Source organism: Choloepus didactylus, chromosome 7 (genome assembly GCF_015220235.1).
Source record: "Choloepus didactylus isolate mChoDid1 chromosome 7, mChoDid1.pri, whole genome shotgun sequence".
In the NCBI taxonomy this organism is placed as follows: Eukaryota; Metazoa; Chordata; class Mammalia; order Pilosa; family Megalonychidae; genus Choloepus; species Choloepus didactylus.
Window position 1 is genome coordinate 117,567,096 of NC_051313.1, and position 15,347 is coordinate 117,582,442.

The 15,347-nt window shown below is 42.6% G+C and overlaps 1 protein-coding gene across 1 annotated transcript in view; it reads left to right on the forward strand.

The window, feature by feature from the left end:
• NUDT3 (nudix hydrolase 3) overlaps positions 1 to 11,767 on the forward strand; it is a 167,674-nt gene extending 155,907 nt beyond the window's left edge. The window contains exon 5 of the mRNA XM_037844258.1: positions 3,357 to 11,767. Within this exon, the coding sequence (XP_037700186.1) occupies positions 3,357 to 3,535 (179 nt within the window). The 3' untranslated portion in view covers positions 3,536 to 11,767. The remainder of the gene's footprint in view (positions 1 to 3,356) is intronic.
• The last annotated feature ends 3,580 nt before the right edge of the window (positions 11,768 to 15,347 follow it).

Below are 15,347 nucleotides of genomic sequence, written 5' to 3' on the forward strand. Positions count from 1 at the left end.
TGAAGTATCTCACTCCACCATCTTGATAGGGACTTCTAAGTTACCATTGGCTCTGTTAATATCCAAACAAGCCTTTCACCTAGTATTTCCACTTTTGAGAATTGATCCTACTGAAGTAATCTGAAATATGGGGAATAAATCTGTGGGTCTTCTTCAGATGATCTTCCTAGATTTATTCTTACTAGTGAAAAACTGAGTCTTGAATGTACAACTCAAATGGTAAATTAATCACAGTGCATTCATCTGATGGAATGTTATGCACCTGTTAGGCACCATAATTATGAAAGCTATGTGCTACCGTGGGAAAGTGCATTTAATAGTGTTGGGTAACCAAAAAAAGCAGGATATCGAGTTACATGTATAGTAATTAAAGCTTACATTAAAATAGGAATTTGAGATGAAAACAAAAGTGAGGTACAGAGTAAAGTGAGTAAAGAATTGACAATGATGAAGAAAGGTGTGAAACCAACATTCTGACACAAACAAATGGAACTGGGGATCAGTATAGCCTTTCTAGAAAGCAGTTTGGCAGTATGCATCACAAGCCCTTAAAAGTTCAAATGCTGTATTCTATAATCCCAGTTTTAAGGACATTTCTCTGTAGTTTTTTTTTTTTTCTTTTTTAAGGAAAATTAGGGATAAAGATTTTTTTTAGTCATAGCATCATTTACAATAACTAAAATTACAGACTATCAAATGTACAATAATAGAAAATAGTTAAATAAATGAGTGCCTCCATGCTAAATTGCTAGCTATTATGATGTAGTGTAGCCATTAAATGTCATGTTTGTTATAACATAGAATGCTTAAGAAACAGTTTGAAGTAAAAAGCAACAGTTATATAATAATAAAAAGCAAAGTCTTACAGCACACATTATGTGCCAAATACTGTTCAGATACTCTACATTTATAAACTCAGTTAGTCCTCGTAACAAATCTGTGAGATAGTTACTATTTCTTATCTCTGCTTTATAGATGAGGGAAGTGGTGCACAGAGAGGCTCAGTAACTTGCCCAACGCTGAACAGCTCCTAAGAGCGAGTAGTGTGATTGGAGTCCAGCACTTTAGCTTCAGAGTCCATGCCTAACCATGATGCTCTACCAGAGCCTCTCAGGATTCGGAACACCATAAAGTATGATCCCAAGTATAGTTGTCAAATACAGTTTCCTGATCCCAAGTTTTCTGTTTCCAAGTATAGTTGACAAAGACAGAATACATGGAAAAAAAGCAAATGCACTAAGGGTATTGAGAATGGTTGTTTCTGGTTTGTGGTTATGGGTAATTATTGTATTCTTTATACTTTCCTCTGTTTTCCCAACTTTTAGCAATGATCTTTTATTGATTTTATGAGAGAAAAAAAATGATGAAGGAAGTATAAAACATACAATTGGTAAAAAGGAAAATAGGCTGAAAAGTTGTGTTGATGATTTTTTCCTTCTGTTTTTATATTTCTAATATGTAGTGTTCTGGCTTAAATCTTTTCAGTAGCAATAGATAAGTACAAGATCCCATCAAAATCAGTCACACATGGTCTTGTCCTAAAGCAAAATTCCCCTCTAGCTGTGGATGTGTGAAACTTAGAACAAGCTATCTGCTGCTAGTATACAAAGGAGGGACAGTCATAGGATAAACATTCCCATTGCCATAGGGAGAAACTGAAAGGAAAACAGGGTTCACAGGACCAAAACAGTTCCTAAAACTCCCAGGACAAACTCCATTAAATTTCAAAGTCTGAAAGTCATTTATACAATGATGTTTTATCCTTGGGGCTTAAGAGAAAGCAGGAGTCCAACCCTTTCCAAGGGCCTTTGCGGCTACCCTTTTCTCTCCAAACGCTGGGGTCGGTGCTCCAACATATCCACCCATTGGGGAGACCACCTTTTTCTCGGCCCCACCTTCCTCAGACATCGTGGTGCCACTCCGGACTCTGCCTCTGTGGGGCAAAGGTTCTCCCCTCTCCAAATAGTGGGGTGGTGGGGAATATGCTCTACCCTCTCTGAGGCCTGGGGTGGCAGCCCTCTTCCTGAGCATCTAGGCAGAGGGCCCACTGTCTGCCTCCGGGGCAAACTCACCCTTTCCATGTACATGGGTTGCTCTGCTCTTCTTACCCAAGATTTCTTGACTCTAGACCTCAATTTCCATGAGTCTGTCTTTGAAGAAATTTTTCCTTCAGTTTGTTCCTTTTCTGTCCCTTCCAGTCCAGACCAGCAGAGGTTCTGTCTATACAGATCTCGCAAAAATTTTATAGGCTTGGCATGCAGTTTACAGGGATCAGAACCGTCAGACAGTAGGACTTTCCACAGATCCTTTCTGGATAACTCCATCTCCAATCCTGAATTGTACTGAAATGGCGGTCGGGTTCCATGTTTGGTTAAATCTTCACGTGGGGCACCGTCTTGTGGGGCCTCGCTTTCTGGAACCCCAGAATCTTACAAACCATCAATTTCTGGTTTCCTTGTACCCAAGAGTTCAATTCTCAGCTTATATCTGTCCTGTCGCATTTTACCATAAGCTGCAAGGAGAAGCCAGGCTACATCCTCCACGCATATAGTCTGGAGATCTCCTCAGCTAAGTATCCCAGCTCATCACTTTCCAATTGTGCCTTCCATCTGACACCAGGACTCAATTTTGCTAAATTCTCTGCCACTTTAAAACAAGGATCGCCTTTCTTCCAGTTTGCAACGACACATTCAGCATTTCTTTTCAAGGCCTCATCGGAAGTATCTTGAGAGTCCATATTTCCACCAACAGTCTCTTGAAAGCATTGTAGGCCTTTTCTATCAAGCTTCTCACAATTCTTCCAGAATCTTCCCCTTATCCATTTAAAAAGCAATTCCAACATGTTGGGTATTTGCAAAAGCAGCAGCACCCCACTTCTCTGGTACATGTAGTTTTATTACTCTAATAAAAATGTTTTAAGTAAGTAACTGATTAAAAACCGATCATCCCAGTCATTCTGGAAGCTGATGCTCCCATTGATTTTTGCAGGAGATGGGAATGCTGTCTGGGCTTTTGGCTCATTGTCTGCAAGCCAGGGAGAACCCTGAGGCCCAGGAACACAAGAGGAAGCCTCTGGCAGTGGTTATTTCTGGAGCGTGGATTTTAACGCAATTACTGTTAACTCTATAGTTTTCAGATTTCTTACCTATTTCCTACTTTAGGCATTTCTATAACTTTTGAAGTGTGTAAAGTGTGTTTGCATTACTTTTCTAAGAAAATAAGGGAAAAAAAATTCTGAAAGGGCTAAGAAACCATTGCTCTCATGTTTTCACCTACATTTTCTTGAAAGTTAAAGGATTAGAAACCTTCTCATTGTTTTCTCTTGTACTAATTTCTTTTTCTGTCTGCCTCCACAGGAAGGAAGAGGGAATGGTTTAAAATAGAAGATGCCATAAAAGTGCTGCAATATCACAAACCTGTGCAGGCGTCGTATTTTGAAACATTAAGGCAGGGCTACTCGGCCAACAATGGCACCCCGGTAGTGGCCACGACATACTCGGTTTCTGCTCAGAGCTCAATGTCAGGCATCAGATGACTGAAGACTTCTGTAAGAGAAATGGGAATTGGAAACTAGACTGAATGCAGATCTTCCCTCTCACCCTTGCTCTTTTCACCTTCCTCACAGGCTTCCTCTTTCAAACATGGCATGGTGGGCACAGAGAAAGGTTTATTGATAATGTTGCTGTTGGGTGTTAAGTGATGGGGCTTTTTTTTTCTCTTTTTATTGAGGGGCTGGGGGTTAGGAATGTAATTTGTAAAGTACTTTTTGTGCATGATCTCTCCCTCCCTTTTCACACTCCTACAATTCTCTGAAGAGAGGCAAACAGCCTCTCTCTGCCTTGAATTCTGAAGTGTTCCTATTTGTCTCTTCCCAACCCCAGCCAGACATTTTTCTTTGATTTTTAATTTTTTTTTATTAAAACATACCAATGTGAGACAGAACTTCAAAATTTGTTCTATAATGTGCTGTTCAGTCCAGTAGGTTGGTCACTTTCGCTGCAGGATTCATTTATCTACACATTATATACTGGACATATAATATGTAAATAAATGGCTTTTAGAAAGAGGAATTATACTGTTTAATTTTTCAGGGTTTTTTTGTCTCTTAATTTGGGGCATTTCTGAAATGGAGAGCCTCGCAATTAATTTACTTTTTTATTTTTTAACATTATATGATGCTAATAGCTTGGCAAGTTTCCTGACCTCTTTTTATTCCCAGGTCATTGACTATAGTGATGTAGGGAGAGGGAAGAGTTTAGCTACCTTCATAGCACTCCCAGGACTCATAGCCTTCTCTTCTCCAAGCTGTGTTTCCACGCCAAGAAGGAGACAGGAAGAAACCTATTTTCTTTTATATTACCGAGCCAGAAACAAATGGCCTCAACCCAGATCCGGGGAAACAATGATAGAAATTGAATTCTGCGCTAAATGTTGACAATAGAGATTTGAACTGGATTCTTGGGATTACTGTCTGAAGAACTGGAGCATCGAGCACCATTTCTATCCTGCTGGTTTGGAATTTTTTTCCATAATGCTATGTATTGTTGACAGTGGCCTCTCTTCTTGTCCATATATGCCTTACACCATGCTGAACTGTTTTGTCCATGTTCTAAAGCATATGGTTGTACTTTCTGAGTACAGCTGTGCAACCCTGTCCCTGCATTGGGTAACCATGTTAAGTTCCTAAAAAGTGCACGAGGGGAAAATTCAGATGTTTGCTTGCCATTGTAATGTTGCAGCCCTTGCAGTTGCGCCATGGAGCATGCTCAGAAATACTGAATTTTATCTCCCACTGGGATATGAGAGGTCCGTCTTCTGCTGAGAAATGCTATGGGAAGACAGGTAATCATTTACTAGAACACCTACATAATACATTGGCTCACTGCAAACTCCATGTTGGTTTTGGTACAAGTTTCATGTTGGCTTCATTTGCCAGTTGTGTTGTTTAGTTGGGAAGTAAGCAGAAATAGGCGTTAAGATGGGGGAGCAGGAGTGGGAGGAGGCACTGATTGATCCCTGGCTTGAGACAGGAGCTTGTTACTATACTCTTAGTGGCATCTCCTTTTTCAAAACATAGCCAAGATGTGAAATTAAAATTGTAGTTCTCTTATTTAAAAATTCTAATTAACACTCAGGCTTTGAAAAGCTTTTGCTCTTCCCTCCCACTAAAAGAAATGTATATATCAGGTAGACCTGTCATTTAGCCTTCAGAGTTTTGGGGGACATGAATTGGTGAACTTTAAATTTTGCTCTCTTCTCTGAGTTTGCATTCTTTCTCCAAATCTTGAAACACAGAGCCAAAAAGCAATGTTGGCAGTTTCCTTAGGATACCATCATACCTCTGGGAAAGGAATTATATCCTTACTTAAGGGTACCAGTGGATAGAAACAGCACCATGGGATTTGAGTCTAAACGGCAACTTGCATGTCCTTCTTTAAAATGAGCACATTGCTTCTTTTTGCCTGACTTAGAGCAATCTAAGATTCTGTCCAAATAAAGGGGAAAATAAAATTAATTCAACTAAGGGCTAAGTGGAATCAGAAAAACATTCTAAATCAATTCTACCTTTATGGTATGGATTGAAAATGCTTTGCGGAAAAAGTCAGTAACTCCTAAAAAGGGAAATGTAGTTGCATTTTTTAATGATCTGAAGATGGTTTTGCTGGGCTGATGTAATTATATATTACCCCAGAAGTCCAGTTTTGATTGCCATTGGCATTTTTTAGGTCAGGAAAGTGAACTGTACCAAGAAAGTATTTTTCAGTGACATGAATGGATCCTATTAAGCAGTTAACTGGGGGCAATTGTGTTGATACTTTCTTAACTGACAAAACAAGGGTTTATCCAACACCAGAATTGTTGAAACTGTGCTGTTTCGTGCTGCGCTGGGATTGTGATGAGTGGGGGATTGGTGTTTTTCCCTCCCTGGCACCTTAAACACCATGACTGTCTTTACTGATGTGTTGTCACAGTCCTTTTGTCATGGATTGCTTAGACCTGTGGTTGCAATAACCTGTATCTCCCCCAAAGAAAGTGAGGAGAAACAAAAGAAAGCACAAAAATTACCTACTTGCAGAATATTTCATTGGCATAGATTTGCCATTAATTCACCTCATTCAGGCTTGAGGGAAACAGGTTCCTATATTTAGGGCAGATACATCGTCTCTTGCTCACAATGAGTTTGGAGATCTTAGGTTCTAGTTATTCCTGGAGTGTCCATCAGAGTCCACTATACTCAGGAGAGAGAAAGATAGAAATGGATTTTTTAAATTAAATCTTATTTTTAGTTTATAAATTGCAGCCATTGGGAAAACACCAGTAAGTTTCGCAATCTTTTCTGGACCAGGACTTGTTATTCTGTGTGTGTGTGTGTGTGTGTGTGTGTGTGTAAGTGTAAGTGTAAGTGTAAGTGAGAGAGAAGGGATACCAGGAGTCGTCAGTTGTGTTAGATTCTCTGTAGCCTTCCAGAACATTGCAGCCTACAAAACAAGAGTCTTGATTTTTCTCATAGCAAATGTAACAAGACAGAACCATTAGAACAGTGTTTTGTTTTGTTTTGTTTTTACAAGTGTCTGCTGCCCCATCTTCCCTGCATGCACAGGGCTCACTTGCTGCTGAGTCCGAGCTGAGGCCATCTGGAGGGATCAAAGGGGTGGGCGTCTTGCCCCCTGTGAGGCTGCAGAAGGCCTAGAGGGTGGTGTCGCTGCAGGATTTCCGCCCCCTGCATTGCCCCACGCAGTCTCCTTGAAACAGTGAAGCCCTTGCGGCCTTGCCTATCTCGACCTCAGGGGAGCAGAGTCACAGCCCTCTGCGAGTGTTTTGCTGCAGTGGTTTTGTAAATGTGTTGCTACATAGTCAAGTTCCTTTGTGGCAATGAAACATTTTTTGTTTTGATGTTAGGCGTCAGCATGTGTAAATCTCTTAGACTTGCTTAGAAGAAAAAAGTCACCCTTTGTGGTTTTTAAAAGAAGAAGAAAAGTTCTACATGGCACTGTTCTTCATTCTCTCCCCTTTCTCTTCTCCATATACAGTGCTAATGGAGGCTCCTGAACCACCTTAACCAGGGGCATAATTGTTCTGTTCGACCCAGGTTTAGGTGTGTGTTCACTTTCAAGTCTACACAATTGTCATTGCCATCAAGTGCTTTATTAATGCTTTTGTTGGTCTCCTCGTTTAATCTTTTTTAAAAATAGCTTAGCCTGAGCCACATTCACTTTTTTAATTCACAAAAAGGATTTAATAGTGACAATGTGATTTTTGCCACAACTGTGTGATTTTAATATTTCTGAAGTGTTCTTTAAGCCTGTCCTAGTTGAAAGTAGAATTAGAGTTGGAGGAAATACCTGGAGAAGTCTCCAAAGGAGGATGGATTTTTGCTGTAAAAGAAATGAGAGTTGGCTATAATTGATAATATAGCTTCATCCTGGTCCCATCTGCATTTCAGAAAAAAACTACATCTTTACAAAAATTAGGAGGCATGCAGGACACTTAACTTAAGCAACTATAGGGAGGGGAAGATGATTTAACGGTGGTTAAATAATGCAAGTGGCTCTTCTAGTTCCCGTTTTAAAAGCCTCTAAAAGAGGTCGACCCTGAGGCTATGCAGTTCACAGTGCCCAGCTGGGGTGGCAGTCATTTCTCCTGAACCTGTTTCCCCAGGGCTGTGTAGCTTTCTGTGTTAATTACCTCAGCCTTGCCTCCATCAGGGTACCCACCTTGCTCCACGTGGCAGCAAAGCACCCCAGAGTTCGCCTCTGCACTCTTGGGTTAGCCTTGCTGACGGAGACCTCAACATCTAGGAGAGCTGCGGTAAGCCTCATTCTGAGCTGCTGTGTTAGTGCCTCTGAGTATTTGTTTTCCACAGCACTTTAGATGTCACCTAAGCATGAGACATTTGGGGTTTTAAGGTAAAAAATTGTAAATTGGGTAACAGTGACTATAATCCAGAAAAAACTGTTATCCAAGCATCATATTTACTTGAGGTCACCACAGGCCCTGGGAGCCTGGAGATTTTAGGCAGACTCTATTTTGAAGGTCAGAAGCCTTCCACCCCTGCCTCTAAAAGGGCAGGCAGCTTCACATTTTGACCATGTTTTTGCATTTGCCTCAGAAACTCTTTGTTGTCTTTAGCTGATAACCTTTCAGAGAAGTGAGAAGCCAAATCAGAACATCTGAGAAAATGATACCTCCCTGCTTTAGATTAATGAAATAGTTTGTCCTCCTGGTCTCCTTAAAAATTAATAAATAAAGAGAGAGAAATAATCTCATCTGGTGTTGATTAAGGCACACTCCTTGAGCTGAGGCTAGCAGTCACCAATGATTTTGGCACTCTCTGCGATATGAAGCTTTCTAAGTAAAAGAGGCACACTTCTCCCCTGAAGCTTCATTCTTTGCTCTGAAGCTTTATTTACACTGATGATTTGGTACGTTTGAGCTTGTCTTCGAAAGTGAGACAGTCAGCCTGGGGAGAGGAGCTCAAAGGGAAACTGCATTAATTCTGCTGAGTAAGAAAATGCTTTTGGCAAAAAAAAAAAAAAGTACAGATTAATAGTTAGAAGGTGAACAGAGTGATTGCTTTTGTTCTTCCAGCAATCAGTTGTTTAATTACCCTGGGTTTCCTTTGGTTTACCTTCCCAGTTCTTAACCCTGAAAATTATTTGACTTCTTAGCAGGCGCCACTAGAACTCCCCTCCCCCCCCCAAAAAAAAGGCATTTAAAGCCCTAGACACAGCCTTTAAAGCATATAGAAACATCAACATTGTATGTCATTTTGTAAGGCTCATCAATCACCAGGCCAGATGTGATGATTTTACTCATCATTGAGTCAGGGAACATAAATTCTGGTTCTGGAATAATCATCTACAAAATTGCTTACCATCAGTGGACATTATCTGTGGGGTGTGCCTTTCAGAGAACATCTCAACAATATAGTAAAAAAAGGGTTTAAGGTCCCAGCCAGGCATTTGGATCAAAATCTCAAGTCTTTGAACTCCTTAGGAAAAAAATCAAGATGCCTCAATCCAAATGCTGGGCCTTAACGCTGTACTCCCCACTCTGTAGTGTGGAATGAAGTGGCTCACCTTTAGGAAGTCAGTTTTCCAGTAAGATTGCCTGTAAATTCCTATTGGGCGTTTCCCTGAGGTGAGACTGTCCTCCTGAGCAATTTTGTGCTGAATTGAAAATATTAACCTAAAGCATCAACAGATCCATGTAACCTTTCATTTCTTTATTGTCCCATTGAAGGAAAACTTTTCAGAGTTAAAGCTTGGTCTTTTAACCTTTATTTGTTGTGGGGAAAAGGTGTCATTAATAATGATCCAGAGATCATTTGGGTCTAGTTTTGGTTACTTGATTCCTTCAGCATAACAGTTATGCCAGGGAAGGCAGAGGCTGATGAGACAGACACCCAGGAACAAGAATGGATGGGTCTGCTCCCAACAGAGCCTCCACAAAGAGCAGATCTGAAGTTAGGTCTTGGAGAGCTTCCAGAGCACTGAGGAGAAGGGAGGACTTAGAGGCCATTTGCTTAGTGAGCAAGAGGCTTGTGTTCCTCCCAAGAAGGTGAAGAGGTTTAGAGGGGCATCTAAGCCACAGCTCACAGACTTGCCCTTTTGCCTCTTCCCACATGGCTGTGAGCATTTATGCTTGGAATTTCTCCAGGGGACTCTCGCCTCCAAGAGCTAATTTGCTTCAGATGTTTGGTTTAGCCTCTCAGTAGCCTCACCCTTTCAGTTCCACCATGGATTGACATAGACAGTTGCTCAAGGTGCCGAACACGATTGTCCCTGTGAAGATAAATGAGGCGTCTAGGGCCCAGCAGCATAGTGTTGCATTAGTAGTTAGAAAAGGAATCGGTCTACTTTATTATGAAAGAAGTACAGTTTATGGTGCAGTTTTGTAAATGTAAGGTGTTTTATTGTTTTGTGATCTGAAAAGTTTCAAACTGGTTTACAATCAAAGGGTTGGTGGTTAGAATAAGTAAAATTTCAGCTAGTGAAATCTCTCTTAAGAAAGATACCTACCAGTTTGCCTTGTGCTTAAGGAAGTGGAGCATTTGAGTATGTTGGGAGCTGTTGTAAAATGAAAGTGATATACATGTAAAGCAAGCACCTCTCACTTACTCAAGTGTGTCAGATAGAGGAAGTGACAGCTCATTAGTAGTAACTTCATACCTTGCTCTCGCCAGCCCATCCTTTCCAAAGACCTTGTCTTCCATCCTTTCCAATGATCTTGGTAGGTAGAGAAGGAAGTAAAGCCCCAGTTCTGTATGCTCATCTATAGGGTATAGTCTCTCCAAGCAGCATAGGTTTTTTTTGTTTTTTTTTTTAAGGGGTTTCCTCACTACGATCACATCTACTCCATTCCATCTCCATCAGCATCAGAAAGGTTAACATCCCTGGGACCATTCCAGTTTCAAAAGAGATGAGCTAGATGTGCCTCCTCCCACATCACAGCTGTACTGCCCAGATGCAGTCCCCTCTTGGCCAAGTTCAACCTATTCCAGGGAACCTATTGCACTGAGGCAAAACAGCCAAGAATTATTGAGCTCATTTTAACTTTCTGAAGAGCAAAAGACTTTGTCCCTTCCCCCTAGTGCTCATACATTTTAGAAGAGGCCTAAATGGCCAAGTCTGGAAAGTCTCCAGAACAGAGAACCAGAGGCCCGTGGACCCAGGGACCATCCCCTGAGGATTGCACAGTGGCTCAAAGTCTGCTCTTCTGATCCCTCCAGAACTCTACTGTTGTTCCTTTCCATCATTGGGTCACCTGGTCCCTTGGGCTGCCGAGCAAGATTTCAGACAGTGTCTTTCATTTCTGTGGAAAGGGTAGAAACGGCAACAACCAATAGCCTGAGTCATCCTTGGAGTGGAAGTTGGCAGGAATAATGTGGAGTGAGCGCAATAAAATGGGAATCCAAGGAAGGGTATTTGTAGAGAAGGAGGGGTTGGTTGTGTTCCTTAAACCTCTTGGGATGTGGTGCTGGGGTTATAAAATGGGTGGTTTGGAGTAATATCACCCCACCCCCAATCTGAAGGCGCTGCAAGACTTAGAAACCTCCTAACATATGGGTGCATGGTCTTGTTTTCATTTTTTTTCCCCTTGTTTCCAGAACAACCTTGCTTCATACTGCATGGAAAATAGAACTTTCCTTCCTGCCCGCTCCGGGCTGCCTACCCAGCCTAGCCTCTTCAGTGTCTTCACAGTGCTCGTCAGGAGCTGAGTGGAATTTGGTCCAGAGAAGGCGGAAGGAAACTGAATCTTCCTGTTTCCTTTTCTCAAGGAGATATTCTTAGGCTTCCTTCACATCTCTCTTTTCCATGGTAGCAGGTTTATTTTTACTGGCAGTCGGGGGAGGGTCAAAAAGAAAGGGGGACAGGGCAGGGTCCAGCGCCAGGTTTGAGTCTTGAGATATGTGCATAGCAGATGCAAATCCTGCTTTCCCCCCTTTGATAGCAGGCTGGCCATGTATAACCGTTCCCCTTCTTTACTAAAGTGCCCCTTTGCAGTGCCAGCAACAATCAGAGAACAGATTCAGCCCTCCCCTATAGTTGAGAGAGAGCTTTGGTCCTACCCCTAAAATTCCACACACACACACACCCCATATCCCACTCCTTTTTATAAAAACAAACGCTTAAACCTGTGAGTATGCAGTCCCTTTCTATGTGTTTATCAGTTTCCTTCCATTTGAGCTGTGTGGGAGGGAAGGGCATTGGAATTGTAGGCTGTAATCTTGTGCCAACCAATAAAAACCAGTATTTCACACACATCCCTGCTTAGTGTCTGGTGTCTTCTTTCCAGAGGTTTTCCTCAAGTCCTTAGCATCATTCCTCTTCTGCTTTCACTGCACTCTTTTGCTGGGTCCATGGGAGTTGCCCCAGGGGTCAGGAGTGGCTCCTTGGAAGATTTACTGTTCAGAGAATCCAAGTGAGGAATGAAGTGGAGAAGCCCATGGCAGGCAGTTAGAATCTGTTGTTTCTTCTTGCCGCCCCTGCTGTGAGAATGCCAGCGTCCAGTTCTGCGGAGAGGGCTGGCTCCCTCAGCTAGGGAGGCTTTACTGGGCCTTGCTGTCCCACCCCATTCCCCACTTTAAAAGGGGCATGATGCCTCCCCCCTACGTGGGATCAGACACCCAGGGAAGTGAATCTCCCTGGCAACGTGGAATATGACTCCCGGGGAGGAATGTAGACCCGGCATCGTGGGACGGAGAACATCTTCTTTACCAAAAGGGGGATGTGAAAGGAAATGAAATAAGCTTCAGTGGCAGAGAGATTCCAAAAGGAGCCGAGAGGTCACTCTGGTGGGCACTCTTACACACACTTTAGACAACCCTTTTTAGGTTCTAAAGAATTGGGGTAGCTGGTGGTGGATACCTGAAACTGTCAAACTACAGCCCAGAACCCATGAATCTCGAAGACAGTTGTATAAAAATGTAGCTTATGAGGGGTGACAATGGGATTGGGAAAGCCATAAGGACCACACTCCACTTTGTCTAGTTTATGGATGGAGGAGTAGAAAAATAGGGGAAGGAAACAAACAGACAAAGGTACCCAGTGTTCTTTTTTACTTCAATTGCTCTTTTTCACTCTAATTATTATTCTTGTTATTTTTGTGTGTGTGCTAATGAAGGTGTCAGGGATTGATTTAGGTGATGAATGTACCACTATGTAATGGTACTGTAAACAATCGAAAGTACGATTTGTTTTGTATGACTGCGTGGTATGTGAATATATCTCAATAAAATGAAGATAAAAAAAGGGGGGGGGCATGATGTGGGAAAGAAGCCACAGCAAAGACAAGAAGGAGGCACAGTAAGAAGTTCCTCTCCTGTATGAGAACAGGAGTCAGGAAGGGCTGAAGCTGTTTTTCTTGATGTGTGAAGGTGGGACTTACAGAGTTTAAAAGGGTAGAGAACTGGCATGGCGTTGTCAGTGGAAAAGCTAATTATGCATATGAGTTAGTGAGCCCCCTTCACTGAAGACAGAATGGAAGGTATTTTGTGCTACAATGAAAAGTAAAGTGTGATGAGGCCAAATTATGGAAGACCACAAAGCCGGGCGGGGGGGGGGGGTGGGTAGCTTCATGCATGTAAAGCATCCTTGAGTAGACAGTCATGTACAGTAGCCATGTTTGAGGAAGAGTCAGCAGAAGAGGTTGGAGAGGAGCTATTGTGGTACTGCATATGAAGTGATGTGGACTTGGGAACGGGAGCTGGGAGTGAAGTGGAGGTGTAGAGACAAGAATACACAATATATCGTAGCCAGATAAACATGTCCATCCACTGAGGCAGGTTGGCCTCTCTGGGGTGTGACTGATAGCATCACCACTGGCCAGGTTTTCTAAGGTTAGAAACCTGATGTGGCTAGTGTACCCAGAAGATCACCTCTAGGACAAGACTAATGTAACTCAAAAGAGTCATATGTGTATGCCTAGATGATAGCTTGCTCATTTAAATGATGGTAAATGTCAAACCAAATTACCTGATTAGTGCACCAGCTGTCTATGTGGGTAGCCAAAGATAGAAGTTGATTGCTGAGCAGTAATAGCCTGATGATTTCATTCCACAACTGGGCATATTTTGTTTCAGCTAGTCAGGACAGCCTTTCCCTGTAAAATTGTGATTCTGAAGTCTTCCTTTATCTATCCCACGCTGACCACCTTACTCTATCAAAGCATTCTTTCTTCTGCCAGATTCAGTGAGGCTGTGAGTTTTTTAGATGCTAATGCTAGTGATATATTCAGGAACCCACCCACTGGCCACCTCTAGTTGGGATTTGGGTTTTCCAGAAACTCCCCACTCACCCAACCATGTCAGATCATTATGGGCCATTCTATAGGTGAGCCATCATATTTACTACATGTTGATTGTTCTTCATTTCATTCTTAGAGGATAAGTGCAAAGTTTGGGACTATCTTGCTGCAGTTTGGCAGTCTCCCAGCAGCCTACAGGATTTGTGGATAGAGAGAGAAAAAAACTCTCAAGAGGCCCCCAAAGCTTTGAGGCTGAGCAACAAGAGTAAATAAGCCCGAAGGACACCGGTGCAGCCTTGATGTTTCTGGGAACCAGCACTGGTGTGTCATGCTGCAAGTTTCTTTGCTGTTCCTCCGCCATTTGTTGACATGCCCTGCGTCAGCTCTGACCATGTGAGCCAAATGGAGTTGGCAGAATTCCTGTTCATCCCCAAGTCTGGCCGACTCCCATCCTGATAATCGTGCCCAAGAAAGCCTGGTGTTGTAAACTGTGGCCTTGTTTGCTTTCAGGATTTCAAACAATTGGGATGTGAAGGGTTTATTTTCTCTCCTTGGTCTTGTGACACCCAGCAAACATTTCAGCATCTGAGGATGCAGCCGTGAAGCTCCATGTTCTATGTCCTAAATACCAGAGATGTGCTAAATCCAGGACACACAGTTCTTACGGAGACACCTACTTGGGTGACAGATGGCATGAGGTGACAGCCTGGGGAGGGTAAGCTGGGGGTTGGGTGGTGATGTCAGGGAGAGCTCAGGTGGAAGGACCTTAGAAGGATGGGGTGGAGGTAAGAGATTTGGAAAAGGGAGGAAGCATGGGCATTCATTGAAAAGGTGCCTGGTTTAATAGAAGGTGTTGTGAGCATTGGAATTAGACCAGGGTTCAGGTCTTGGCTCAGCTGTTGACTGGCTCTGTGATCTTGGAAAAGTTACTGTCATTGTTCTCTCCTATTCAGTGGGGGAGAAGTCTACGTTGCAAAATCATTGTATTAAATAAATGAAGGTGTATGCGTAATGCCTGAGTTGAGGTGTGGTCATTAAATGGTGGCTCTGGGTGAACACTTGTTTGGGAAATACCAGAGGCTGTACCAAGTTCACTAAATAGGGCACATAAGCCACAGCAGATAGAAATAATCACAATACAACGCAATAAGTGCAATAAAAGAAGGCCGAGGAAGTAACTCTCCCTGCAAGGTCAGGGAGGCGTCACCTGAGAGGATGCATAAGAGATGGGGGATCCCTGGCTGAGGTAGCATCATGAGTGAGGGCAGGGCGCCGTGCTCAGGGATGTGATAGTGGAACACGATAGCTATGGTGAGCAGGAAGAGGGGACAGCGGGCTGCTGGAAAGGTAAACCAGGGTCAGGTGGCTTGGCAGGCCAAGTTTGAACTTTACTCCACATGACTGGAAGCCAACAAAGGTTTTAAAACAGAGCAGTTACTACTATCAGGTTGGACATTTTGGGAAGGTGAAACTAGTCTCGAGTGTTCCTGTGTCCAGGCCTTAATGCCAGGTGCTGCGTTTACCATCTTACTTTTAATCTTTGCAATCCTGTGAAGTGCAGATCATATTAGCATCACCATTTTATGCTAAAGGAATGG